The sequence below is a fragment of the Vipera berus genome (assembly GCF_964194415.1).
Source record: "Vipera berus genome assembly, chromosome: 7".
Lineage (NCBI taxonomy): Eukaryota > Metazoa > Chordata > Lepidosauria > Squamata > Viperidae > Vipera > Vipera berus.
In genome coordinates, this window is record NC_138209.1 from 76,699,328 (window position 1) to 76,726,910 (window position 27,583).

Below are 27,583 nucleotides of genomic sequence, written 5' to 3' on the forward strand. Positions count from 1 at the left end.
ACCGGGGATAGGGGACCCCCTGCCCTAAAGTGTTTGGCTTGATGCCCCAAATTAGCTGCAGTCTTGAGCCACCCCAATTACCTGCTGCAAGACGGGAGGAACCCGTCTTTTCACCCTTCAGTCCCCTGACCATATCCTGCCTCCATTTCGAGGGCTCCTTCAACCAGGAGAAGAGCCTTGGTGGTGCAGTGGTTAGAATGCGGTATTGCAGGCTGACTCTGCCCACAGCCAGGAAGTTCGATCCTGACCGGCTCACGGTTGACTCAGCCTTCCGTCCTTCTGAGGCGGATAAAACAAGGAACCAGATTGTTGTAAACCGCTCAGAGAGGGCTGTAAAGCCCCATGAAGCGGTCTATAAGTCTTAAGTGCTATTGCTAGTTAGAAAAAAAGTGGAAGTCAACAAGAGAGGAATATCTAGGCAGGCCAACTGTCCGGGACGCATACAACGAAGGAAGCGCTTTCCCCCAAACTCACTGCTGAAAGACAAATGCTACTTCTGAGAGTATTAAAGCAGCTACATCCTCTAAGGCACTCACAGCAGCTGCCTCAAAGGACACCCCTTGGATCACTGATGCTGCAGGCCATAAAAATGCAGTAGTGAAGGCTGACTCTGCCCACAGTCTGGAGTTCGATCCTGACTGGCTCAAGGTTGACTCAGCCTTCCATCCTTCCGAAGTGGGCAAAATGAAGACCCAGATTGTTGGGGGGAGGATGCTGACTCTGTAAACCGCTTAGAGAGGGCTGTCAGGCACCGCGAAGCGGTCTATAAGTCTGAAGTGATATTGGCTCCATCTGTTTTTTACGTGCATGGAAAAGAAAGGGCACTTGAGCTGGCGCCGTTATGCCCACTGTTTGTACCTTGCAGTCAGCCCTAAATGTGCGGGGTGGGGGTGGCCACCTGCGAGAGGCCAAAGGGCTGTCCAGGTGGATGGGACCAGGTGAGGCAACATCCTAGGGGAAAAGAGCAGAAGGTGGCTGATGGCAAGGTGTGTGTGGGGGAAGGTCAATGAAAGACCACCCGAGGAGCTTTCTGGGGCTTTGCAATGAGGCATCCATACTACTACTAGCTGCGGTGGACTTGCAGATCAATGCTTGTAGCTATAAAATAGAAATAATTGCAGCCGTCATCGTGGACACTGGGGAAGCCTGTAGGAATAGCTAAAGCTACTTCACTTGTTTCATAATACAGATAAATAATAAATAATAAAGACCGGTTGCTTCGGCTGGGAATGCAAGGGTGTTCTTTTCCTCCACTAGAGCAGCCTTTGATCCAAGCAAAAGGAGAGAGAAAAATCGCCCCCCCCCCATCACTTCCTGATCTGCATGGGAGATGCGTTTCCCGGGAATGCAGTATCCACAAAAAAAACCATCCGCTTCCCATATGTCCTCTGGAACAAAACAGTTACTCTACCACAGGGGTCTCCGAACTTGGCAACTTTTAAGACTGGGGAACTTCAACTCTCAGAATTCCTACAGCCGGCCTGGAGTTGAAGTCCCCAGGTCTTTAAAGTCTTACCGAGTTTGCAGACCCCCTACTCTTACAAGCGGGAGGACACCAATGCAACCCAGCCAGAAGTCGGCGATAACTCCTAAACCAAAGAACGCAAAATAAAACACTGGTTTGTTTAATGCTGCTCAGTTTTTGTCCCACAGCCCGGTCATAATCATGCAGATGTGTCCTTCGGCTTTTTTGTGGGGAAAAAAAATAAAAATGAAAAATAAAAAGATAACCCCAAAAGCCATCTTGGTTCTGAACAAAAGCAATCTGATCAATACGTACGCTGTACGGACCTGCGTTTCTTGCCTATTTCGTTCAATTTCCTTTTCTCAGAGTCCTTGAAATGCCTCGATTGAACAGTTTTCGGGAGCTAAACGCCTTGCGTGCCTTATGTTGACCATGGGCGGCTTTGGGCACACGTCAGGCAGTGCTGCCGGTTTTCCTGCTGGAAGTATGAGTCCACTGGAATGAATCTGGTCCTGATCCGAGCGCCGGGGCCGTGTTTTAAGAGAGTGAGCATGGGTAGGCCCCAGGTGGGCGTGGTGGGGTGGGGTGAATTTCTGCCCCCTTAGGAAGAACTGGGCGGGCCGTCTTTCTTCTGCTGCTGCTCCAGTTCCTGCAAACGCTCCTGTCGGAAGTGAGCGTGCTGGGTGCCCACTTTATGGGCCGTCTCTGTAGCGGTGATATCAATCTGGGCGTATTTTGTGGTTTCGTTGCCTGGGGGGGGGAAGGTAAAAGCATTGCAGTGGACCCCATAACTGCAGAGTGGCAATCTGGCTTTGCACAAGGACCAACAAAGAGCGTCTCCATTCTTTTCTCCTCCCAAAGTGCGGGAGTAAAACTTACAGAAATTGAGGGTCTGTAATCACAAAGGTCCTTATTTTCCCCCTCACTGTGTGCTGGAGGGCTAATTTGGACTCTTATCTAGTACAGGCCATCCTTGACTTACAACCAGTCACTGGATGACCGTTTGAAGTTACAACGGCGCTGAAAAAAAGGGTCTCTGGATTATTTTTTCACACCGGTGACGGTTGCAGCATCCCCGATGTTGTGCGACCAAAATCCAGATGCTTGGCACAACCGACTCGTATTGACGATGGTCGCCGTGTCCCAGAGTCACGTGATCCCTTTTGCGACCTTCAGACAAGGAAAGCCCATGGGGAAACCAGGTTCGCTTCGCAACCGCCTTGCTAATTTAACAACGGCGGCCATTCCCTTAGCAAACGGGGCGAGACAAGTCGCAAAACGGGGCAAGACTCGGCCGATTTCTCACTTAGCAATGTCAACTTTGGGGCTCAAGAGTGGTCGCAAGTCAAGGACCACCTGCAACTGTGGCTATTTTAGCTAGATTCAGGGTGGGGAGGGGCAGGGAAAGAAGCTTTATATTGCTAAAGTCTCAGAACATTATGAAACGTTTACGCCGGGGGTCTTCAAACTTGGCAACTTTAAGACGTGTGGACTTCAACTCCCAGAATTCCTCAGCCAGCCAGGGCTCGCTGAGGAATTCTGGGAGTTGAGGTCCACAGATCTTAAAGTTGCCATGTTTGAAAGCCCTCCCCCCCCCGGTTTACGATCTTTCCTGCTGGGTTATTTTCAGAGATTCTTACCTCGAATCCCTGCGCTGGGCTCCTGAAGCTCCACCTCCATGTAATGGAGTTGCTTCTTTGCGGTGGGACTTGTAGGGATATTCACGTACGTTGCCGTCTCGCCGTGCGGTTGCTCGGAAAGCGGCAGTTCTGCAGAAACAAACAAGAGGCGAAATCTGTGGGGATGACCATGGGAGCAGGAAGAAGCCTGGCAGACCAGACAATGGTCCGATAAGTAGCAGCTGAGCGGAAGGAAGGTGGGGCATGAGGCTTGGGCTGTAAAGGGTGTGTGTGTGTGTGTGTGTGTGAGCAAAATTTTCTTTGTGTGTTTTTTTTTCTTTTAACGATCATCCAATCCCTTAAATCGGGGTGGGATTTGGGCAACTGACTGGAGCTGAGCGTTTACCGCCTGGATGCCCTTCCCGACGCCTATGCAGAGTTTGCAGTCGGTATTTTGTCTTCTTGCCCTGAGACAGAAACTACAAAATTGCCTTGGTGTTTTTTTTTCTTCTTTCTTTTTATGACCTCGTAGTCCCTTAAATTCGGGGCGAGGTCATGGCGACTGACTGAATCTGAACATTAACTGGCTGGAGACCCCTCCTGACACCCACGCCACGTTCACGGCAGATATTTTCTCTTGGCCCCCTTTGTAGTGAAACTACGAAATCTCCTTTGTGCAACCTTGCCATAAAGGTAAGTAGCGCTCTTGAGCAAGCTACCTCGCAAGGGTGAAAAATGGACTTTTAAATGACAATCACTTAACTGGGTACGTCGGGAGGGGGTGAGCACCCAGAACTAGAATGGGGAACATTTTTCCTTCGGGCACGAATGACGCGGGAAATTCAGATCCATCCATGGTTCTTACCTAGATTAGCTGCAAACATTTGAGATGATAAAATTGAAGTTTCCTTTAAAAACACACAAACGCACACATAGAGAGAATAGGCTGCATTAAAATACGCTTCTTGAAAAACGAGTAGCCCTAAAACTAACTGCCTTCTATTGATCTTCTATTGATCTCTATAGAAACGCATCAAAAAGGACAAAAAGAAAATAAAATAGCCAGGAAGGCTTTAAAGGTGATAAACCAGCACCTGGAATTGCAACTGGAAACACACTGGCAACCAACACAAGCCAGCTCAGGGGTGTTACAGATGTCCAGTATCTGACATTCTTTAACACCTGTGCAGCCTCATTCTGCACCAGTTGTAAGCTTCCAAATGTTCTTCAAGGGCACCACCCTGTAGAGCACATTGCAGCAGTCCAGACAAGACTTGGCCATGAGGATATGAGGGACTGTGAGCAACGATACGGCCAATTTCCTTTTCCAGCAAACCAGAGCTTAATCCAGGAGCCACCAAAACACACCGCCTCCGATGCTGACAGAGCTAGCCGCTTGCATGTAAACAGACAGTGAACCCCACGCCCTTCTAGCATGGATATTACCTAGTGGGATTGTGAAATGTCTGCAAGGAAACAACTCAGCTCGCGGAGCACCCGGGAGTCCACAGTTTAAACCCGAGCTACAAATATTACCTTCTATCAATTTACTTTACGTTAGAATCCTAAAGAGAATTTTTATCAAAGGATGCACCCTTGGCGTACGACTCCAGAAAAAATTGTCTAAAGCGTATCCCAGAGATTCTTTTTCAGGACGCAACTGGGCTTTCTTGTTTTTCCTTTGAAGACGTTTCGCTTCTCATCCCAGAAGCTTCCTCAGCTCTGACTGGATGCTGGGGAATGGAAGGATTTATATTTCTTGCAGACCGCTGGTTATTTGCCTCCTTTTATTTTTATTTTATTTTATTTATTTTAATTCCATTTATATCCCGCCCTTCTCCGAAGACTCAGGGTGGCTTACAAGCTTAGCAGTAGCCTTCATTCTATTTATATGCCTGCTTATTAGGGCTTTCAGACACAACCCCAAGCGGCATTATTACAAAGTCAGCTTATTGCCCCCAACAATCTGGGTCCTCATTTTACCTACCTCGGAAGGATGGAAGGCTGAGTCAACCTTGAGCCTGGTGGGATGCGAACCTGCACTAATTGCAGGCAGCTGGTGTTACTTAAGGAGGCATTAGCCCACTGCTCCACCAAGGGTCGTTGAGGCCACTTGGACTCCGAGGACACAGATAAACCTCCAAGTGGCTTCAGCGGCTCTCTAAAAGAAAGCAAACGACCAGCGGTCCACAAGGAATATAAATCCTTCCGCCCTTCACCATCCAGTCAGAGCTGAAGAAGCTTCTTGGATGAGAAGCAATACGTCTTCAGTGAAAAACAAGAAAGTCCAGTTGTCTAAAGCGGTACGAAGGTAGTTTGAAGGGATGTTGGAAACCTGGATAACAAGACGAGTCATTTTATCACCCGTGGTGGTCGTGTAAGAAAGCGAGAAAGTTTTGGATCCAAATACACAACCAACGGCAACACAGATGCAAAGCAAGGTGAGCGGCTAGCCACGTTTTACCTGTATCCCACCACAGACCGGGCAAGATGGGAAGAGAGCCGGCTTCGTCTCGGAAGGGGAGCTGCACAGTTCGCAAGAACGGCTGGAGACGGCCCCGCACGGAACAGCCTCGGGTCGTCCACGCTCCTGGCCCTGCACCAGCTGCCTGAGCTGTGTCTCCGGGAAGGGGCCTTTGGCGCTTCCCGGTGGGAAGACGCCCTGCAAGTCCTTTTCCTGGCTTGGCCTGGAAGCGGCTTCTCTCTCCAGAGGCGAGGCTGGCTGTTTCGTGTCCCCTTTGGAGGTCTGGGCCTTGGACAGGCCGGCCTCCGTAGCAGAGGCGAGAACCCCTGCTGTAGGGGTCGCGAGCAAACTCCGGGGCGTATCGTAGGTGTGCCGTAGCCAGCTGGGAGCCTGGTACTCCGGGCCAGGACTCCTCCCCGGCTCTCCTGGCAGGCAGCTGCAAACATTCCGGTCGGAAGGGAAGCTGAGCGAGAGGTTCAGCAGAGAGCCAAACTCATCCCCAGGGCAAATGTCCAGGCTCCCCGTGTAGGAAGAGAAGCTTCCTGAATACGAGGAGTGACTGCCGGTTGCTATCCCGCTGTCGGATGAGCTCTGGCGGCCAATTTCTTGGAGCTGCCTGCAGTGCAGGAGGGTGGGGGGTGGTTTGCTGGGCCCCTGGGTTCCTTCGGACTGCAGCTTCTCTGTGGCGGCGGCCGCAGCTGGTCCACGAGACTCCTGGGAAGTGCCGGCGGAGGACTGCTCAGGCCAAAGGGTCAACCTGCTGCCAAGGCTGGCGTCGGAGTGGCTGGTGTCCGAGGAGGCACTGGACAAGCTCCGGTCATCCCCTGATGGACAGAAGAAGGGACACAGGATTAAAGAAAGGAAGAGGTGTGGGAGTAGAGAGGGATCCCGGTAATCCTGGCCAGGCGGGGCAGCATCTATTGTGACCTGGGTCGCGTAGGCAGAGGCAGGCTTGGACAGTCCTTTATCGCTCTGTTAAATTCCACAACAGCCCTACAACGGCCGGTAAGGCTCCATCGCCAACTTCCCACAGTCCCACAAACAAAAGCCAGCAAGCTACAAAAACAATCCACAAAGGCAGAGAGGAAGTCCAAAGACAAGGGGCAGGTTTACGGGGCAAGGTCCAGAATCAAAGTCCACAAGGCAGAAGCACGAGTCAAGGCTGAGTTGTTCCAAGGCCGGGGGGAGTGCATGCCGTGGCAAACAATTATTCCCGATAAAGACAAACTCTGCTTAAGTCAACCCAAGCCAAGCATTTCTTGTGAGAGGAGGGGCAAGGCGGCCTCCTCACCAGCTGCCTTGCAGACCTTTGAGCTTGCCTCCGCTCTACTCTCCGTGCCCTTGGATCGAGCGGGGGAGGCAGCTGTTCCTCATCAGAAGGTGCCCTTCATCCCCACTCCTTCTCCACAGCCATCTTACCCCCATGTCTGTGAGGACAGGCAGCTCCCTGCCCAGTCAACCCCCTCCCCCAATGCCGAAGGGGCCGAGGACAGCATCCTCCTTGGCTCCTGGCTTCTCCAAACATTCCAGGGGAAACAGGCCACCCCCGTTGGACCCCAACTCTTCCTCCTCCTCCGAACCGGGATCTGATGGGGTCATGACAGCATCTGGCAGGACTGGGACAAGCAGATTAAGTCACCTGCAATGCAAATCTGTCCCAGAAGGAAAATATGGCAGGAAGACCCATGACTCGCTACTCATATTTTAGACCTGGCTTCCTTTTTCCACTTCTACTCAGTGCCCGGTCCAAGCGCCTTCCAATCCTTGCCAGAGAATAAGCAGAAGTCCGGTGGTGTTTTAAAGACTAGCTAGGCATGGGGGGAGTGACCGGACTCTGCTACCATATTTCCCCTGAAATAAGACCTAACTGGAAAAAAAGTCCTAGCGTGCATGATTTTTCCCCCCCCCAGGATGCTTGTAATATAAGCCCTACCCCCAAAATAAGCTCCAGTCAACCAGATGGACGCATTTAGTATGTCCGTCACTGCACACGGCGGACGTATTGAATTATAAAATAATAATATTGATATATAATTGAATATAAACGATATTATTGACATTATTTATTTGAATAAACGTAGATTGGTGTACGTGAAAAAAATAATAATAATGACATGCGGTTGAAAATACGCCCTAATGCATCTTTTGGAGCCAAAACTAACATAAGACCTGCCCTTAATTTTGGGGAAATACGATATCTCTGCTGTTGCTCTGGCTAGTCTTGCAGACAGCTTTGTCCTGTGTTCACTTCTGCCTGCTCCCCAATCCCCCTGTCTCAGCAACTGCCTTTTATGAAGCTGGCCAAAGAATCTTCTTTGCAGAGCCGGAACCTGGCACCGGCTGTGCAAAAAGGCGGCAATCACAAGGCCAGCCTGGCATCTAAAGCACAGCCTTATTCTCCTCTGGGCCCTGAAGGATCCAGAGTGGCAAGGCGCTTCAGTTCTGTGGCTCAGCTGCAAAGCAAACTCCTGGGATGGAGAAGGAAGGGCCGGGTGATATGTTACCTCCGCTGCCGTGTCCGCTGCCGTGGGACAGCAGGCTGAGGCGCTTCTCCAACTTCGAAGCCTCGTAGGCCACCCTTTCTTCCACACAGGCGGGACTCGCACTGGGGTCTTTGAGAAGAAAGAGAGACCTGTGAGACAGGCTGAGAATAATTCTAACAAACAGTTGAAGGACAGCCTGGCAGGTCCAGCCCAGCTCTGGCTGATCCCAGGATGGCCAGGAGACCAAGCCCAAGTATGCTGAATGAAGTTAACAGTGCATCACAAAAGAAAGTCGGGTGACTTTGAGCATTTACACCAGGGGTCCCCAATCCCTGGGCCGCGGCCCACTAGTGGTCCATGAGCCTTTCAAAACCGGAGGAGGGAGGTGGTTTAATGAATATTAATGGGCTAGCTCTCCCAAAAACACTTTAACCAAATTATTTCTCTTGTTCCAAATAATATACACAAAAATAGAGGAAGAATTATTTGATGATCCAAATGCACTGACTTGGAAAGTTAGTTGGCAAAGAAAGAAAGCTAGAGTAAGACTGAAGGAAACGGAAGCTTTGACCTATCAGAGGGGATGCTATATTATTAATTAGAGGGTTGAACACGGTTAAGAATAGACGGTTAGAAATAGAAGTATTATTATAACTAGATAGTATATTATATTATATCTTGGTATGAAAAGGGAAGTAAGAATAGGTGAAGAACTTTGAATAAGGGATGCTTTTAGTTGCCCAAATGTAACTTGTTTTGAAATGATAAATGATTGGGATACTTTGAACATGGATGGGAAATTAAAATTGAAAAAAAGCAAAAATAGGATATGGATTAAATAAGTGGAAACTGAGTGCAAATGGGAGTTAAGATATGTCTTGGCTAGGAAAGGTATTTTAAACTGACCTTATCGATATTATTGGAAAAATGTGACGAACGTGGATGTGCAATTGTATGTTTACTAACCATAACAGGAATTGTGTTTGCTGAGTGCAGAAAAAATGGTTATTACCAGAAGAAGAGAGAAATGTACTGGTGGGTGTAACATTGGACTTAGTTGGAAGAAGATTATATGTACCGCAGAATCACTATTGGACACAGTCATCATGTTGTCTATTGACCACTTGTTTGTGAAAATAGAACATTAATAAAACATTTATAAAATGAGATTTAAAAAAAAATGGGTCCCGGAAGCAGCAGGCGAGCATAGATGCACATCCTCACTTGCGAGAGCCCTGGGTGCGTGTGTCCGCCACTCGCTGTGCACGCACGCACACCACCCACTCGCGGGGGACCATCCCCTTCCCCCCCCGGTCCACAAAGCTGGAAAGTTTGGGAAACTCTGCCTTATACAGTTGAGTTGGGTTAGGAACTGTGCGTTTTTATCCCTTAGGATTGTGTTTTCCTCTCTCTAAATACCTAAACGTCGGGATTTAGTTATTTAGAACGGAGCAGGGACAGAAGCATCAGCTCTGCTCGTCACCCCATTCCTGTGTGTGTGTGTGGGGGATTTCCCCATCTTAACCTGCTAGCACCCGCCGGAAGCCTTTGGTTGGAGAGATGCCGTGAACAATGCAGTCAAAGAAAAAGCTGATCTTTTCTCCTTCCGTGCACGAGAGGAAAAAGACGCCGGCCCCTGAAAAAGAGCAAAAACGTTGACGCTGCTACGCGTTCAGCAATTTTTTATTTCTTTTTTTTCCAAACTGTGACCCTTTTTAATTAGTTTACGATGTAAAATACAAAAACACAAAAGCAAATAAGAGGGGGGGAAAATAGGGGAGGGGAAAGAGAAGGGGAAAATGTAGAAAAGAAGGGGGGGGAAAGGCATTGACTTAATAATAATAATAATAATAAGTTGGAAGGGACCTTGGAGGTCATCTAGTCCAACCCCCTGCTAAGGCAGGAAACCCTATACCATTTGAGACTTCCGACTCTCTTGGGTGCAGTAGAATAAGATAACCACATACAAATCTCAACTTTTGCTTAACAGTATAAACTAGCCATTTCTATAACAACAGATCTATCCAATCGGGAAAACCCAAAATCAAATTTCATTTTTTTTCCCACCTCGAGCACGAAGTCCAGAAGTGGTTTCCAAGGAGAAAGAAAAGTAATTGGGTTTTTTTTTCTTTGACCAAAGTAGCCAATTTAGCCATCTCTGCAAAAATCCATCAGCTTTTGCAACTGTTCGTCCGTTGTAGGAATCAAAAGCATCCTTCCATTTTTGTGCATTATTTTCTTGCCCTCAACGTATATAGCATCAAAGTTCCCCATTTTAACCTCCAAGTCTTTTTCCCATTAAAGCCAAAAGAAAAGTTTCTGCTTTTATCATTATATTCACTTTGAGAATCTTCTGTGTTAAGATGTGAATCCTACTCCGATATTTCTTTGCTTTATAAAACTGCTAAAACTGCTGAGCTCCGGGACAAGACAAGACTTTATTGAATATTAAGTTTTCATCAAACCACTGCTGATGTTATCAAAGTTCTTATAACCCCTTAGATGTTAACAATCTAGTTACTGAACACGTCGTAAGTCTACCCACCCCTCGCTCTCCCAGAGATCAGCGAGTTTAGCAGTTTTTAAAACGAATATACCTGGGACCCAAATTTTTTAAAATAATTACAGATGTGTACATGTATATGTATATCTTGGCATGGTGAATACTCACAGTAGCCGCATCGTGTTCCGCCTTCAAAAACAAATCCGTTAGGAACGGCCCCATAGCGGCGGAGGTCCGAAAGCTTCCAATGACCCATAATAACTGGTGGGACATCTCTCACCAGGACTAGCATGTCGTTGCAGAAGTGAAGAGTCGCTGGGCCACTTTCCAACTTGGTTCCAGGCGCTACCACAACGTGAAACCTGTGGACTGTTGGGACGGGGGGGGGGCGGGTTTACAAACCCCAAGGAATTCAGTTTTTCATCTAAATATCTTTAGTCTACATGCTGCCTTTGGATCAGCTAAGATCTTTGCATCTGCCAGCATCACTCTGACGATACCCAGGGAGGACTATCACTATATATATATTCATACAAGATAATAATTCAAATTTGCCTGAGGAATCATTTGGAATGCAGAATTTGAAGATGCTTAACAGAGGGAATGCAAAACATAAAGACTTGGGGTAGGTCATGGGATAAATATTGTTTTTAAAGTTCTCTCAATAGTGCATCCTTTAAGCATCAAAAAATAAGAGGGCCAATGAATTTATGAAAGAGAACATCGTTTATTTTTCTTTAAGCAAGTCAAGCCAAGGAGGGTGGGTATATGCAGAATGTTATTGTTTTTTGAGAGCTGAATGCAACAAAATTTCATTTTAATGTATGCTGATTAGTGTACATTAAAGTGACAATGAAGTTGTATTCCATTCCATTTTCTATTCTGTTCCATTCCATTCTTCATTCCTCTATTCTATTCTATTCTATTCTATTCTATTCTATTCTATTCTATTCTATTCTATTCTATTCTATTCTATTCTACATTATTCTATTCTCTTTATTCTAATTCTATTCTCTTTATTCTAATTTTATTCTATTCTAATTCTGTTCTAGTCTATATTCTATTCTATTCTAAAGGTAAAGGTAAAGGTTCCCCCGCACATGCGTGCTAGTCATTTCCGGCTCTAGGGGCCGGTGCTCATCTCCATTTCAAAGCCGAAGAGCCAGCGCTTGTCCGAGGACGTCTCTGTGGTCATGTGGCCGGCATGACTAGACGCCAAAGGCGCACGGAACGCTGTTACCTTCCCACCGGAGTGGTCCCTATTTTTCTACTTGCATTTTTACGTGCTTTCGAACTGCTAGGTTGGCAGAAGCTGGGACGAGTAACAGGCGCTCACTCTGTTACGCGGCACGCGGGATTCTACCCGCCAAACTGCCGACCATCTGATAGACAAGCTCAGCGTCCTAACCCACTGAGCCACCGCGTCCTATTCTATTCTATACTTTATTCTAATTCTATTCTAGTCTAATTCCATTCTAGTCTATATTCTATTCTATTCTATTCTATTCTATTCTATTCTATTCATTATTCTATTCTTTATTCTAATTCTATTCTATTCTAATTCTAATTTTGTTCTAGTCTATATTCTATTCTATTCATTATTCTATTCTATTCTATTCATTATTCTATTCTATTCATTATTCTATTCTATTCTTTATTCTAATTCTAATTCTAATTCTAATATTCTATTCTATTCTAAATTCACAACAGCACTGAAAAATGTGACTGATGATCCTTTTTCACACCACCATTGTGGCATCCCCGTGGTCACGCGATCAAAATTCAGACGCGTGGCCACTGACTCATCCTTAGGACTGTTGCAGCAGCCCTGTGGTCACATGATCAATTGAGAAGCTTGGCAACTGACTCGTAGCTACGACCGTCGCTGTGCCCCGGGGTCACGTGATTCCTCTTTTTTGACCTCCGTGACAAGCCAAGCCAAGGGGCAAGTCGGATTCCCTTCACGGCCCTGTCACCACGATTCCCTTAGCAACGCTGGCAAGAAAGGTCGCAAAACGGGACAAAACCCACTGAACCGACGGCTCCCTTAACGACGTGGGATTCAGGGGGGGGCTCAACTGGGTTTGCAGCTGCGGTAGAGGGAGAACAGGGATCTGAGAGCCCCCTTGCCCTGGGGGGTGGGGTGGGGGCTGCTGAGTTCCCGGCAATCTCGTTCAAAATGGCTCCTCAAAGCTGGCTAGAACCTTAAGATGCGAATGTCTTCCAGCCAAAAAAAAAACAACGGGCCTTACCTTCCCCTAAACAGTAGCGGACGTGCAGATCCCAGACGTGCATGGTCTCCTTGCTCTCAAAGCCCAGCATGACCACCTGGGTGAGGCAGATGATGGCCAGGCTGTGGGTCAGCCCCTCGTAGCAAAGCCCGGGTTCCAAGCCGCAAATGTCCTCCAGGGTCACGCTGCTCCGCTCCTTCAGCCCTCGCAGGCGGTCAGCCCTCTCCTTGTACACCAGCAGGAGCAAACAGTCTGAGAGAGGGAGGGAGGAAGAGAGGGAGGGAGGGAGGATGGCCCTCAAACACAACTCTGGGTCCTCCCCGCCCCCACCCCGAGGAGATGCAGAACCCGAACTCACAGCTATTCAGATCATCCGGGGGAGGGGGGGGGCAGCAGCACTGAATTCCTGCCTGCCCTGGTCTCCCCACACTCTCCTGATGCCCAATCCTTTGGGGGCCCCTCCCAGTCTGTTTCCCCTCCTGCCCCGACCCCCCGACACCCCCAAGTTAGCCACACTTTCGCATTACAGATCTACAAAAGGTGCGTTATGGATATGCATTAAAACGCGTAGCCTCGCTTTTCTTGGTTGCACCCTTTGTCTGGAAGGGCATAGGGCCGGGGTAGGCAACCTCGGCTCTTTTATGACTCGTGGACTTCAACTCCCAGAATTCCTGAGTCAGCTATGCTGACTCAGGAATTCTGGGAGTTGAAGTCCACGAGTCATAAAAGAGCCGAGGTTGCCTACCCCTGGCATAGGGTTTCCTGCCTGAGCAGAGGGGGTTGGACTAGAAGACCTCCAAGGTCCCTTCCAACTCTATTAACGGAATATCCGAGGGGCTGCCCCCAAGAAGAGTGGGGGGGGGGGTCAAGCTAATCTCCAAAGCGCCGGAAGGCAGGACAAGAAGCAACGGATGGGAACTCAGCAAAGAGAGAAGCAACCTGGAACTAAGGAGAAACTTCCTAACGGCGAGGACAATTAATCAGTGGAACAACCTGCCTCCAGAAGTTGTGGGTGCTCCAACGCTGCAGGTGGGAAGGGACCTTGGAGGTCTTCTAGTCCAACCCGCTGCTCAGGCAGGAGACCCTATACCAGAGGTCCCCAATCTTTTGGGCAACAGGGACCAGTTCCCTAGAGAGTGCGTAGTTGTGTGTGCTGCCTGCATCTCTCGGATGGAGCTTTGCTTTTTTGTGCAGACCGGTTGCTGGCATGCCGTGGCCCGGTACTAGCCCACGGACCGGGGGTTGGGGACCCCTGCCCTATACCATTTCAGACCAATGGTGGTCCAGCCTCTTCTTAAAAACTTCCAGTCTTGGAGCATTCACAGCTTCTGGAGGCAGGTTGTTCCACTGGTTAATTGTTCCAAGTGTCAGGAAATTCATCCTTAATTCCAGGTTGCTTCTCTCCTTGGTTAGTTCCCATCCGTCGCTTCTTGTCCTGCCTTCAGGCGCTTTGGAGAATAGCTTGACTCCCTCTTCTTTGGGGCAGCCCCTGAGATACTGGAAGACTGCTATCCTGTCCCCCTCCTACTCCTTCTCGTCATTAAACTAGACACACACAGTTCCAACAACACTCCTTTAAACAATGACAAGCATCTTTGAGACATATGTTGCCCTATCGCACGGTTGATCGATTTAGGCTTTCAGGATTCAGATTGCTTTGGGAATTAAAGCACAACCTATCCATTAGCACAGAAATAAGACGGCATTTAACGAATCCTCCCAATTAAAATAAGCATCCATAGTATCCTTGCTTCGTCCTACAGGTGTTCCTCAACTTGCAGCCACAATTCAGTCCCAAACTTATGGCGCCGAGGGAAGGATTTGTGAAACGAGCCTCGCCCCATTTTACGACCTTTCTTGCCAGCGTCGTTAAGTGAATTGCCACAGTAAGTAACCCGGTTGTTACGTGAATCGGGCTCTCCCCCCCTTGAGGTTGCCGGTCAGGAGCTGGTAAAAGGGATCGCCTGACACCCCAAGGACACCGCAACCGTCGTGAACCCGAGTCAGTTGCCAAGCGTCTTGAATTTTGACGACATGACTGCAGAGATGCTGCCAACGGTCGCCAAGTGTGAAAAAAACTACTGCTTTCGGACAGCGCCCTTGTAACTTTGAACGGTTACTAAGTGAGCTGTAGTAAGTCGAGGACTAACTGTATTAATGACAATTCAGTACAGTGGCCCTGGGGAGGCCCCAGGGCTTGCACGCCCCCCCTTTGGGACAGTCTGGCAGAATCCCACCCTTTGCAGGTCCCTGCCCATCCAGGTCAGCCAAGGGGGGGGCTCTAGAGAAGACCCCCGTGAACTTTTAGGGGCCCCCTCCTCCTGGCGATGCTGTCCTCCCAGGAGCAGGCGCTGCGGGGATGCCTCCCCGCCATCCGAGGGGCTGCCAGAGCCAGACCCTCGCCCACCCTTCTGCTCCCAGGAAAGGTGGCAGGCGAAAGCCCGATAGGTGTAGCTGCTGCCCCCAGCGCAATGCCACTTTGGTGTGTGTGTGTGTGTGTGTGTGTGTGGTGGATAAGCAAGCGGGCAGCAGCGGGGGCACGGGGACAGGAGGCCACCAGGAAAGACCAGGGGGGCGATAGGGGAGGGCAGCTCTGGCGCAGCCCCCACGAGCTCTCCCGGGGCCCCTTCTCCTGGCGATGCCCCCCCCCCACCGGTCAGGGACTGCGGGGGTGTGTGTGTGTCCCCCGTGCCATCCGAGGGGCTGCCAAAGCCGGACCCTCGCCCAACTGGAGCAGCCCCTGCCCCCTCCCCAGTGCGATGCCACCTGGGACCTGACTTTGGGGGCGGGGGGGGGGAGGGCGAGCAACCGCAGAGCGGAGAGGCGCGGGGAAAGGAGGCCACCAGGAAAGCCGACGGGGGAGGGTTGGCTCTAGCGCAGCCCCTTCCCCTACGACCTTTCGGAGCCCCCCCCCTCCTCCTCCTGGTGATGCCCCCCCCCCGCAAGGCCGGGGCAGGTGCAGCCGACCCCCAGCGGAGGGGGCGCGGGGACGGGAGGCCACCAGGAGATCCCAGGGGGGCAAACTGGGGGAGGGAAACTCACCGGCCACCGGAGACGGCTTGCGCAGGACCAGCCACCGGCTCTTCCACTGGGGGGGAGGGCGGGGGGGGGAAAGAGAAAAAGACAGAGGGGGGGTTGAGAGGCGTCCCCGGGCGTCCCCTCCCCACCCCCCCCCCCTTCCTCCCCTCCCCCTCCCGGGCACCTTCTTCCCCTCCCGCCACTTCAGCTGCCCCTCCAGCACCACCGCGGCGGCGGCGGGGTCCGTCATCTTCGGGCATGGCTGCCGACAGCTGCTGGGGGGGCGGGGCCAGAGGAGGAGGAGGAGGAGGAGGAGGAGGGCGGGGCGGGGCCTGCGTGAGGGGGGCGTTCCCAGCCCCCGCGCGCGCTGCAGGCTGGGAGCCGTAGTCCGCGCAGGACGCTGCCACGCCGGCGGGCGGGAGGGCCGGGCCGGACGGCTGATTGACAGCGGCGGCGCGCGTCGCCCTGGCAACGGGGCCCAACGCGGGCAACGGCGGCGGCGGAGGTGAGCGGGGCGGCGGGCGGGCGGGCGAGCGGGGACCCTCCTCGGGCTCCCGCGGGAAGCGGTCCCGGGAGAGGGGAGCGCCGGGCTGGCGGAGATCGGAGCCGGGCGGGGGGGAGGCGGCGGGAAGGGGCGACGGGGGTCCCGGGGGGGGGCGGGGAAGGAGCGCCGGTCCCTCACGGCCGGGGGGGGGGCTCCGCGAGGGCATCTGGCCCTTCCCTTGGCTCTCTTCCTTTCCCTTTCTCTTCCCTTCTCCGTCCCTCCCCTCCCTCCTCCTTTTCATCTTCCTTTCCCTCTTTCCTCCTTTCCTTTCCCCTCCTTTCTCTTTTTATCTCCCCTTTCCTTTCCTTTCCTTTCCTTTTTCCCTCTTCCCTTCCCTTTTTCCTTTCTTATCTTCCTTTCCCGGTCTCTTTTTAATCTCTCTTTTCCTTCCCTTCCCTTTCCTTCTTCCCTCTTCCCTTCCTTCCTTTCCTTTCTCCTTCTTTTATCTCCTTTCCTTTTTCCCTCTTCCCTTCCCTTTTTCCTTTCTTATCTTCCTTTCCCGGTCTCTTTTTAATCTCTCTTTCCCTTCCCTTCCCTTTCCTTCTTCCTTCTTCCCTTCCTTCCTTTCCTTTCTCCTTCTTTTATCTCCTTTCCTTTTTCCCTCTTCCCTTCCCTTTTTCCTTTCTTATCTTCCTTTCCCGGTCTCTTTTTAATCTCTCTTTCCCTTCCCTTCCCTTTCCTTCTTCCTTCTTCCCTTCCTTCCTTTCCTTTCTCCTTCTTTTATCTCCTTTCCTTTTTCCCTCTTCCCTTCCCTTTTTCCTTTCTTATCTTCCTTTCCCGGTCTCTTTTTAATCTCTCTTTCCCTTCCCTTCCCTTTCCTTCTTCCTTCTTCCCTTCCTTCCTTTCCTTTCTCCTTCTTTTATCTCCTTTCCTTTTTCCCTCTTCCCTTCCCTTTTTCCTTTCTTATCTTCCTTTCCCGGTCTCTTTTTAATCTCTCTTTTCCTTCCCTTCCCTTTCCTTCTTCCCTTCCTTCCTTTCCTTTCTCCTTCTTTTATCTCCTTTCCTTTTTCCCTCTTCCCTTCCCTTTTTCCTTTCTTATCTTCCTTTCCCGGTCTCTTTTTAATCTCTCTTTCCCTTCCCTTCCCTTTCCTTCTTCCTTCTTCCCTTCCTTCCTTTCCTTTCTCCTTCTTTTATCTCCTTTCCTTTTTCCCTCTTCCCTTCCCTTTTTCCTTTCTTATCTTCCTTTCCCGGTCTCTTTTTAATCTCTCTTTCCCTTCCCTTCCCTTTCCTTCTTCCTTCTTCCCTTCCTTCCTTTCCTTTCTCCTTCTTTTATCTCCTTTCCTTTTTCCCTCTTCCCTTCCCTTTTTCCTTTCTTATCTTCCTTTCCCGGTCTCTTTTTAATCTCTCTTTTCCTTCCCTTCCCTTTCCTTCTTCCCTCTTCCCTTCCTTCCTTTCCTTTCTCCTTCTTTTATCTCCTTTCCTTTCTTCCTTTCCTTTTTCCCTCTTCCCTTTTTCCTTTCTTATCTTCCTTTCCCTGTGTCTTTTTAATCTCTCTTTTCCTTCCCTTCCCTTCTTCCCTCTTCCCTTTCTTCCTTTCCTTTCTCCGTCTTTTATCTTCCCTTCCCTTTTCCTTTTATCTCCCTTCCCTTTCCTCCTTTCCTTTCTCCTTCTTTTATCTTCCCTTCCCTTCCTTTCTCCTTTCATCTCCCTTCCCTTCCCTTTCTTCCTTTCCTTCCCCTCTCCTGTCCTCCCTCACCCCTTCCTTCATGTTTTCTTTTCCTGTCCTTTCCCTTTCCTACGCTTCACCTTCCCTTCCTTTCCTCCCCCACTCCTACCCCTTCCTCCTCTGTCCCCCTTCCCTTTTCCCCCCTCCTTTCTTTTTCCTTTCTCTTCCCCCTCGGAAACCCATAACTTCCGAGTCGCACCAGCACCAGGACGATGGGCCGGCACGGCTTCTTGGGGGTTCGGGAAGACCCTTCCCCAGCTCTTGGGGGGGGGCGAGCGCAGTTTCTGGGCTGGCTTGGAGGAGTTCATTGTTTGCGCTTCTTCCCCTCCTCCAGCTGAAGTTATTCACTGCTGGGTGCTGGTATTTTGTGGCTGCCAAGTGTGTATTGCAAGGCTGCCTTGCCTCCCTTCTGCCTGCCTGCTTCCCAGGACTTCCCAAAGCTGCTTTTTTCAAGAGGCAACTGGACTTTCTGGTTTTTCCTTTGAAGACGTTTCGCTTCTCATCCCAGAAGCTTCCTCAGCTTCTGACTGGATGGTGGAGGAACGGAAGGATTTATACTCCTTGCAGACAGCTGGTCGTTTGCCTCCTTTTAGAGAGTCGTTGAGGCCACACGGAGGTTTTTCTGTGTCCCCAGTTGTCCCAAATGGGCTTTTTCAAGAGGCAACTGGACTCTCTTGTTTTTAAAGAAACTTCTTTCTTTAAAGACGTTTCGCTTCTCATCCCAGAAGCTTCTTCAGCTTCTGACTGGATGGTGGAGGAACGGAAGGATTTATACTCCTTGCAGACAGCTGGTCGTTTGCCTCCTTTTAGAGAGTCGTTGAGGCCACACGGAGGTTTTTCTGTGTCCCCAGTTGTCCCAAATGGGCTTTTTCAAGAGGCAACTGGACTCTCTTGTTTTTAAAGAAACTTCTTTCTTTAAAGACGTTTCGCTTCTCATCCCAGAAGCTTCTTCAGCTTCTGACTGGATGGTGGAGGAACGGAAGGATTTATACTCCTTGCAGACAGCTGGTCGTTTGCCTCCTTTTAGAGAGTCGTTGAGGCCACACGGAGGTTTTTCTGTGTCCCCAGTTGTCCCAAATGGGCTTTTTCAAGAGGCAACTGGACTCTCTTGTTTTTAAAGAAACTTCTTTCTTTAAAGACGTTTCGCTTCTCATCCCAGAAGCTTCTTCAGCTTCTGACTGGATGGTGGAGGAACGGAAGGATTTATACTCCTTGCAGACAGCTGGTCGTTTGCCTCCTTTTAGAGAGTCGTTGAGGCCACACGGAGGTTTTTCTGTGTCCCCAGTTGTCCCACGGGGGGGGGAGTTCAAGAGGCAAATGGACTTTCCTGATTTTCTTTGAAGATGTTTCGCTTCTCATCCCAGAAGCTTCTTCACCTCTGACTGGATGGTGGGGGAATGGGAGGATTTATACTCCTTGCAGACAGCTGGTCATTTGCATCCTTTTAGAGAGTCCTTGAGGCCATTTGAAAAGGCCTCCTCCTCTTACTTCTTCCTCTTCTTCTTTCTCCCCCTTTCCCTTATCCTTCACCTCTTCCTTTTTCTCCCCCCCTCATTTTTCTTTCTTTCTCTTTCTGTCTCTCTCTTCTATCCTTCTCCTTCCCCCCCCCCCATCTTCCTTCTCATCTTCCTTTTTCCCTTTCATTCTTCTCCCAAAGGTGCTTTTTTTTCAAGAGGCAACTGGACTTTCTGTTTTTTCTTTGAAGACGTTTTTGCTTCTCATCCCAGAAGCTTCTTCAGCTCTGGCTGGATGGTGGGTGGGTGGGTGGAAGGATTTATACTCCTTGCAGAGAGCTGTTCCTTTGCCTTCTTTCAGAGAGTCGTTGAGGCCACTTGGAGGTTTATCTGTGTCCCCAGTGGTCCCAAAGGGGCTTTTTCAAGAGGCAACTGGACTTTCTTGTTTTTAAAGAAACGTCTTTCTTTAAAGACGTTTCGCTTCTCATCCCAGAAGCTTCTTCAGCTCTGGCTGGATGGTGGGGAACAGGAGGATTTATACTCCTTCTAGACAGCTGATCCTTTGCATCCTTTTTAAGGAGTCCTTGAGGCCCCTTGGAGGTTTACCTCCATCCTCAGGGTCACCTGAGTGGTGCAAATGGGTATGAAGCCTTCTTGGCTGCAGGATGTTTTTTCTGCCCCGGGTCCCTTGGAGACGGGCGCAGGCGGTTGGGGACGAGTCCGTGTGGTCTGCATCTCAGACTGAAGCGCAAAGGGTTCCTGTAGTCCGCCATGTTTTCTGGAAAATCCGTTTATAAGTCCAGTTGCTTCCTTGAAAAAAAGCACCTTTGGGACAACCATGACCTGGATGACTGAGGCTTTCCAGTATCTCAGGGGCTGCCCCAAAGAAGAGGGAGTCAAGCTATTCTCCAAAGCACCTGAAAGGCAGAGTAAGAAGCAATGGATGGAAACTAGTCAAGGAGAGAAGCAACCTGGAACTAAGGAGAAACTTCCTGACAGTGAGAACTATTAGCCAGTGGAACAACCTGCCTCCAGAAGCTGTGAATGCTCTAACACTGGAAGTCTTTAAGAAGAGACTGGACAGCCATTTGCCTGAAATGATATAGGGTTTCCTGCCTGAGCAGGACTAGATGACCTCCAAGGTCCCTTCCAACTACTACTACTACTACTTCTTCTTCTTCTTCTTCTTCTTATTATTATTATTATTATTATTATTATTATTATTATTATTATTATTATTATTATTATTATTATTATTATTATTATTATTATTATTTCCATAGACTGTTTCCCAGGACTTTTTTTCCTGGTTTCTTGGACTTCTTCGCTTGCAACACCGCCGGCTTCAAGCCTCCTTGGCTGGGCAGGTCCTTTTGATTGCAGAGCGGCTGAGAGCCTTTAGCAGTAGGCGAAATAACAGGCTAGATGAGTAAAATTTCGTTTCAGGTCGTGCTTCAGGGGCCGGTAAAACCTTTTGCTTTGCTTCTGTGACCCTGTTCGTTTGGTTTTTCTTCCCCCATCCCCAAATTATCCCCCTTTCCACGGTACACATGTTGCAGCGTACGTTTGAACTGTGTTTGTTCGCGAAGGGCATTCTGTAAACCTGCCTATCAATCCGAAACTTTGCAATATAATATCTCCGCTGTGTCATATCTAATATACCTAACGTGTATATATATGTTTTAGCAAGATGGAAATCCGAATTAACCTTAAACACTTGCAGGAATGTTTTTTTTTAAAAAAAGTTTTGGGCATTTGTAAAATGCAAAAAATGGCATTTATATTTTCCAGACTTAAGGCGCGTGCCTAACTATTACTGGTCCTTATCCGGACGGAGAACTAACTAACCATTCCCCCTAGAACAGGGGTGTCAAACTCAATTTCATGGAGGGCCGCATCAGCATTGCGGTTGCCCTCAGGGGGCCGGGTGGGCATGGCCAGGGTGGGCGTGGCCTACTGGGTGGGCGTGGCTAGAGTGCGTATGGCCTACTGGGTGGGCGTGGCCAGCTCTACAGCGTTCGCATCAAGGGTGCCTATGGGGGCCTGGGCAGGAGTGGGACAGATCTGAGGGTCTCCGGCAGAAGGAGGGTCTCTGGGCCAGGGCCAAGGCAGTGGGGGCCGTTCCCTCACTGTTTCCAGGATGGCTTCGCGGGCCACATGAAACCACTTCGCGGGCCGGATCCGGCCCCCGGGGCCTTGTGTTTGACATGTCTGCCCTAGAATAATAGCTGTGCTGTAAAGTGCCTTTGATCTCTGCCTTCCTTTGGCAATGCCCAATAAAGTCCTTTGATAATGGCTCACAGGTGTGGTGGTGCCTTCCTTGAACTCGTTTCCCGAGCTCGCCTGGGCTCCTTCACAAGTCTTGCCAGCCCTATTTGACCTGCCTAGGAGTTGCCGCTGCTCCAGGCTAAATGAGTGGCTTGAAGCTCCAGAATTCCTCCAACTGGCATGCAAAATTCTGTGGAAGGAACGGAGGGAGGGAGGGAGGGGACGAAAGAAAAGAGGCAGAGAGTGAAAGAAAGTAGGAAAGAAAAATGAGTGAAGGAAGGAAGGAGAAGAGAGAACTGGAAGGCAGGGAGGGAGACGAGAAGGAGGGAGGGGTAGCAAGGGAAGGAACGAAGAAAGGAAAAGGGAGGGAGAGAGCAAAAGAAAGAAGGAAAGAAAGGGAAAGAAGGGTGGGAAAGAAGGAAAAAAGAGGGAGGGAGAGGGAGGGAGGGGTAGAAAGGGAAGGAAGGAAAAGAACAAGAAAACGGAGGGAAAGAAGGGAAAAAAAGGGAGGGAGGGAGAGGGGGTAGAAAGGGAAGGAAAGAAAGAAAAGGGAGGCAGAGCAAAAGAAAGGAAGGGAAGGAAAGAGGGAGGGAAGGAAAGAAGGAGAAAAGAAAAGGGAGGGAGGGTTAGGGAAGCAAGGAAAAGGGAGAACGGAAGGAAGGAAGGAAGGAAAGAAAGAAGGAAAGAAAGAAAGAAAGAAAAAGAAAGAAAGAAAGAAAGAAAGAAAGAAAGAAAGAAAGAAAGAAAGAAAGAAAGAAGGAAGAAAGAGAAACTGGCCAGGCGACTTTTTCTGCTTCTGCCTTTCCCTCTTGCACTCTTTTCCTGGGGTTCCTACTGCCGCCCGTTGGTGTTCTCGATTCGGCTGCTCGGAGCTCCACCAGCTGGCTGCTGCTTTTCCATTTTCAAGCCTCCGGTGTAGAAAACCCCGGAACAATGACGGCGTGCTTCTCCCGGAAAAAAACGGGGGCGTAATAATTGGCCCCGGCAGGAACAGATGGAAACCCCCTCAAACTGGATGCCGTATTCCAAGTGTGGCCTTACCAAGGCGTTGTAAAGTGGTACTAATGCTTCACGTGATCCCGATTCTATCCCTCTGTTAATGCAGCCTAGCACTGTGTTGGCTTTTTTAGCAGCTGCAGCACAGGGCTGGCTGGCTCCTATTTAAGGGATTGTCCACTAAGACTCCGAGATCCCTCTCGCAGTTCCTACTATTGAGCAAGGTACCTCCTAAACCAGGGGTAGGCAACCTTGGCTCTTTTATGACTCGTGGACTTCAACTCCCAGAATTCCTGAGCCAGCAAACTATACCTGTGCATTCGGTTTTTCTTGCCTAAATGTTGTTGTTGTTAGTTGCGAAGTCGTGTCCGACCCATCGCGACCCTATGGACAACGTTCCTCCAGGCCTTCCTGTCCTCTACCATCTTCTGGAATCCATTTAAGCTCACGCCTACGGCTTCAGTGACTCCATCCAGCCACCTCATTCTCTGTCGTTCCCTTCTTCTCTTGCCCTCAATCTTTCCCAGCATGAGGCTCTTCTCCAGTGAGTCCTTCCTTCTTATTAGGTGGCCAAAGTATTTGAGTTTTAGCTTCAGGATCTGGCCTTCTAAAGAGCAGTCAGGGTTGATCTCCTCTAGGACTGACCGGTTTGATCGCCTTGCAGTCCAAAGGACTCGCAGGAGTCTTCTCCAGCACCAGAGTTCAAAGGCTTCAATTCTTTGGCGCTCAGCCTTTCTTATGGTCCAACTTTCACTGCCATACATTGCAACTGGGAAGACCGTAGCCTTGACTATACGCACTTTTGTTGACAGGGTGATGTCTCTGCTTTTTAGTGTGCTGTCTTGATTTGCCATGGCTTTCCTCCCGAGGAGCAAGCGTCTTTTAATTTCTTGGCTACAGTCCCTATCTGCAGTGATCTTGGAGCCCAGGAAAATAAAATCTGTCACTACCTCCATTTCTTCCCCATCTATTTGCCAGGCATTGAGAGGGCCAGATGCCATGATCTTGGTTTTCTTAATGTTTAGTTTCAACCCAAGTTTTGCACTCTCCTTCTTCACTCGCAACAAGAGGCTCTTTAGTTCCTCTTCACTTTCTGCCATTAGAGTGGTATCATCTGCATATCTTAGGTTGTTGATGTTTCTTCCGGCAATCTTAATTCCAACTTTTGATTCATCTAGCCCTGCCTTTCTCATGATGTGCTCTGCATATAAGTTGAATAGGCAAGGCGACAGTATACAGCCTTGCCGGACTCCTTTCCCAATTTTGAACCAATCAGTGGTTCCGTGTCCAGTTCTCACTGTTGCTTCCATATAGGTTTCTCAAGAGACAAATAAGATGGTCTGGTATGCCCATCTCTTTAAGAACTTGCCACAGTTTGTTGTGATCCACACAACCAAAGGCTTTAGCATAGTCAATGAAGCAGAAGTAGATGTTTTTCTGGAACTCTCTAGCTTTCTCCATGATCCAGCGTATGTTAGCAATTTGATCTCTAGTTCCTCTGCCTCTTCGAAATCCTGCCTGTACTTCTGGTAGTTCTCGATCCACATACTGCTGGAGTCTAGCTTGTAGGATTTTAAGCATAACTTTACTAGCATGTGAAATGAGTGCAATGGTGCGATAGTTTGAACATTCTTTGGCACTGCCTTTCTTTGGAATTGGAATGTAAACTGATTTTTTCCAATCCTGTGGCCACTGTTGAGTTTTCCAAATTTGCTGGCAAATTGAGTGTAGCACTTTTACTGCATTGTCTTTTAAGATTTTGAATAGCTCAGCTGGAATACTGTCACCTCCACTAGCTTTGTTGTTGCTCAGCTTTTCTAAGGCCCACTTCACTTCACATTCTAGGATGTCTGGCTCGAGGTCAGTGACCACCTCATTGTGATTATCAGGGACGTTAAGCTCATTCTTGTATAGTTCTTCTGTGTAATTTTGCCTAAATGTAGAACCTTGCTTTTTTCACCATTCAGGTAGGGAGATCTATCCATTTGACACATAATCCATGCTGTCTGAATCAGAACATAAAATCAACTGTATAATGGGTTGTATTTTATGATTTAGGATGAATGTATTTTTTATGTTGATTGTGATCATGATTCATCGCTATTGCTTGTATGTACACTGAGAGGTTATGCACCGAAGACAAATTCCTTGTGTGTCCAACCACACTTGCCCAATATAGGAATAGAATAGAATAGAATAGAATAGAATGGAATGGAATGGAATGGAATGGAATGGAATGGAATGGAATGGAATGGAATGGACTAGAATAAAGAAAGAGTAGAATAGAATAGAATAGAATAGAATAGAATAGAATAGAATAGAATAGAATAGAATAGAATAGAATAATAGAGACTAGAACAGAATTAGAATAGAATAGAATTAGAATAAAGGATAGCATAGAATAATGAATAGAATAGAATAGAATAGAATATAGAGTAGAGTAGAGTAGAGTAGGAAGGGACCTTGGAGGTCTTCTAGTCCAGCCCCCTGCTTAAGCAGGAGAACCTATACCATGTCAGACAAGTGACTGTCCAGTCTCTTCTTAAATACCTCCAGTGATGGAGCACCCACGATTTCTGAAGGCAGGCTGTTCCATTGGTTAATTCTATAAAATCTGAAGCTAGCCATTTCATAGGTTTCTCCCTGACAGTGCATTTGACAAGCGACTAGTATACTAAGCAATGATGCTTATGAACATATTTTCTTTTCTTCCTTTAGGACGAGGGAAGATGCAGACTTGATAGCGCATGAAAATGTAATTCTGGATAGATTTTTCAGCCCCAACAAATTCCCAGCATGTACAGGCCAGGAGAGAAAGCCAAACGACGACTGCGCGCTCACGCTTCCAGCCTCAGAAACGTCGAAGTTGCTAGAGGAAGAGCGGGATACGGTTTTACCCTTTCCGGCCATGCTCCCTGCGTGCTTAATTCTGTTTTAAAAGGAAGTCCCGCAGATTACGTGGGGCTCAAGGCCGGAGATAAGATATTTGTGATCAACGAAATCAATGTGAAGAGGGCCTCCCACGAAGATGTGGTGAAGCTGATAGGCAAATGCTCCGGGGTTTTGCACATGGTCATTGCGGAAGGGTTCGGTCACGCTGAAGCTTGCTCAAGCGACGAAGAAGATGGTCTTTATGATGGCAAAGGGTGGCCAAAGACCAAGCCTGACTTGAAAGGCCCCGGTATAAACCGGGCGGAGAAAGTGGTGGAGGAAATGCAGTCAGGTGAAATTTTCAACATGATCTTCGAAAGTTCTAATATTTGTGCTAGCGAGGGGCAGATACCAAAAAGAAAAGAAACTTCCGCTCATGACGGGGCCAAGATGGAAACGGAACCTCCACCTAGGAACGATCAACCCCACGTGCCGTACAATGAGGAACGGCCACAAGCCTTGAACAGTGACTCAGTTTTTCAGGCTGGATGGGAAAACCAGGAGTACTGCGGAATTGACGCCAGCATTTTAAACGTAGCCATGATTGTGGGCTACCTGGGATCCATCGAACTCCCTTCTTCGAGTTCCAATCTGGAATACGACAGCTTGCAGGCCATCCGCGGTTGCATGCGCCGTCTTCGGGCCGAGCAAAAGATCCATTCCTTAGTGGCGATGAAGATCATGCACGACTCCATTCAGCTCTGCACGAATCTGTCCGTTGTGATTGCAAAGTATCCAGCTGAGAAGCTGGCCTTCAGCGCACTCTGTCCCGACGACAAACGTTTTTTTGGACTGGTCACCATGCAGAGCGTGGACGAGGCAAGCTTAGCTCCGGAGGACGAAGCAGTCTTGAGGACCTCCTGCCACGTGTTTATGGTGGATCCAGAGCTATTCAGTCATAAAATTCATCAGGGCATTGCCCGCCGATTCGGATTGGAGTGCACGGCGGATCCCGACACCAACGGCTGCCTTGAGTTCCCTTTGTCATCTCTCCCGGTCCTTCAGTTTGTCTCTGTCCTGTACAGGGACATGGGGGATTTCATCGAGGGGGTGCGGGCCAGGGCCTTCCTCGACGGAGAAGCAGATGCCCATCAGAACAACAGCATGAGCAGTAACAGCGACAGCGGGATTGGGAACCTCTATCAAGAAGAAAAAAGTAGGGTATTAGTGGTTGATTTAGGAAGCAACACCAACAAACACCTGCTTGGTAATAATGTACAGGGCAGTCCAATAAATAGAGCTCACAATTCCCACTGGAATTTTGGCCACGAACAAGAAAACGTAGGGCCAGGACCTGTGTTCCAGAACGATAAATCTCAAAACCTAAGTAAATTCCTGGCGTCTTCAGCTCATGCCGACGTTGCGGCAACGTCTTCGAAAAGCTCAGCGCCGCCTGGTAAGAAGAACCCCGCGGACAATCAGAGGTGGTTGCCTGTTCACGTACTGAAAGATTGGCAACACGGATGTCTAAGTGACCAAGAGTCGTACACGGATTCCACCGACGGCTGGTCAAGCGTCAACTGTGGGACGCTCCCGCCTCCTATGAATAAAATCCCTGCAGATAGATACAAGGTCAGCGGCGGCTTTGGCCAGCCTCATATCGTGTCCCCGACGAAAGAACTGGCTGAGAAAGAATTTCAGGTGGCTTCAGATCCCTTCGATTCTCGACACGGTTTCAGAACACCCAGAGAAGAAAAAAAGATAAGCGCGGTACGTTAATAAAATACAGGTAGTCTTCGCCTCGCAACAGTTCATTTAGTGACTGCTCAATAACACTAATGTTAATTCTCTTTATTTCCTGCAATAGGGGATTTTATATACCGCTGCTGCTGCTGTTGCTAAGATGTTATTCTTATACAATTTTAAGTATCTTGTGTTTACTGTAAGCTTAGGTGAGGAAATGTGGAAACTTTTTTTAAATAGCCCTAGAGGGGTGAGGGT

The 27,583-nt window shown here is 49.1% G+C and overlaps 2 protein-coding genes across 4 annotated transcripts in view; one reads left to right on the plus strand and one right to left on the minus strand.

Moving 5' to 3' along the window:
* Window positions 1–1,609: 1,609 nt before the first annotated feature.
* Window positions 1,610–16,047, minus strand: DOK7 (docking protein 7; the record flags this gene model as incomplete). Of its 3 annotated transcripts, XM_081332906.1 has the most annotated exons (10): window positions 1,610–2,215; window positions 3,106–3,234; window positions 3,950–3,992; window positions 5,549–6,372; window positions 8,053–8,160; window positions 9,557–9,667; window positions 10,703–10,903; window positions 12,787–13,017; window positions 15,808–15,853; window positions 15,968–16,047. In XM_081332906.1, the coding sequence occupies 10 exons, from the start codon at window positions 16,031–16,033 to the stop codon at window positions 2,067–2,069; spliced, it is 1,908 nt and encodes a 635-aa protein (XP_081189032.1). In that variant the 3' UTR covers window positions 1,610–2,066. The 3 variants fall into 3 exon arrangements, with proteins under 3 accessions (XP_081189032.1, XP_081189033.1, XP_081189034.1); XM_081332907.1 differs by lacking the exon at window positions 9,557–9,667; XM_081332908.1 differs by lacking the exon at window positions 12,787–13,017 and having other exon boundaries at window positions 15,968–16,033.
* A 208-nt stretch (window positions 16,048–16,255) lies between these two features.
* The window catches only part of RGS12 (regulator of G protein signaling 12), a 56,337-nt gene continuing 45,009 nt past the window's right edge, over window positions 16,256–27,583 (plus strand). Inside the window, exons 1-2 of the mRNA XM_081332260.1 lie at window positions 16,256–16,288; window positions 25,430–27,352. Coding sequence (XP_081188386.1) covers window positions 25,508–27,352 — 1,845 coding nt within the window. The 5' untranslated portion in view covers window positions 16,256–16,288; window positions 25,430–25,507. The remainder of the gene's footprint in view (window positions 16,289–25,429; window positions 27,353–27,583) is intronic.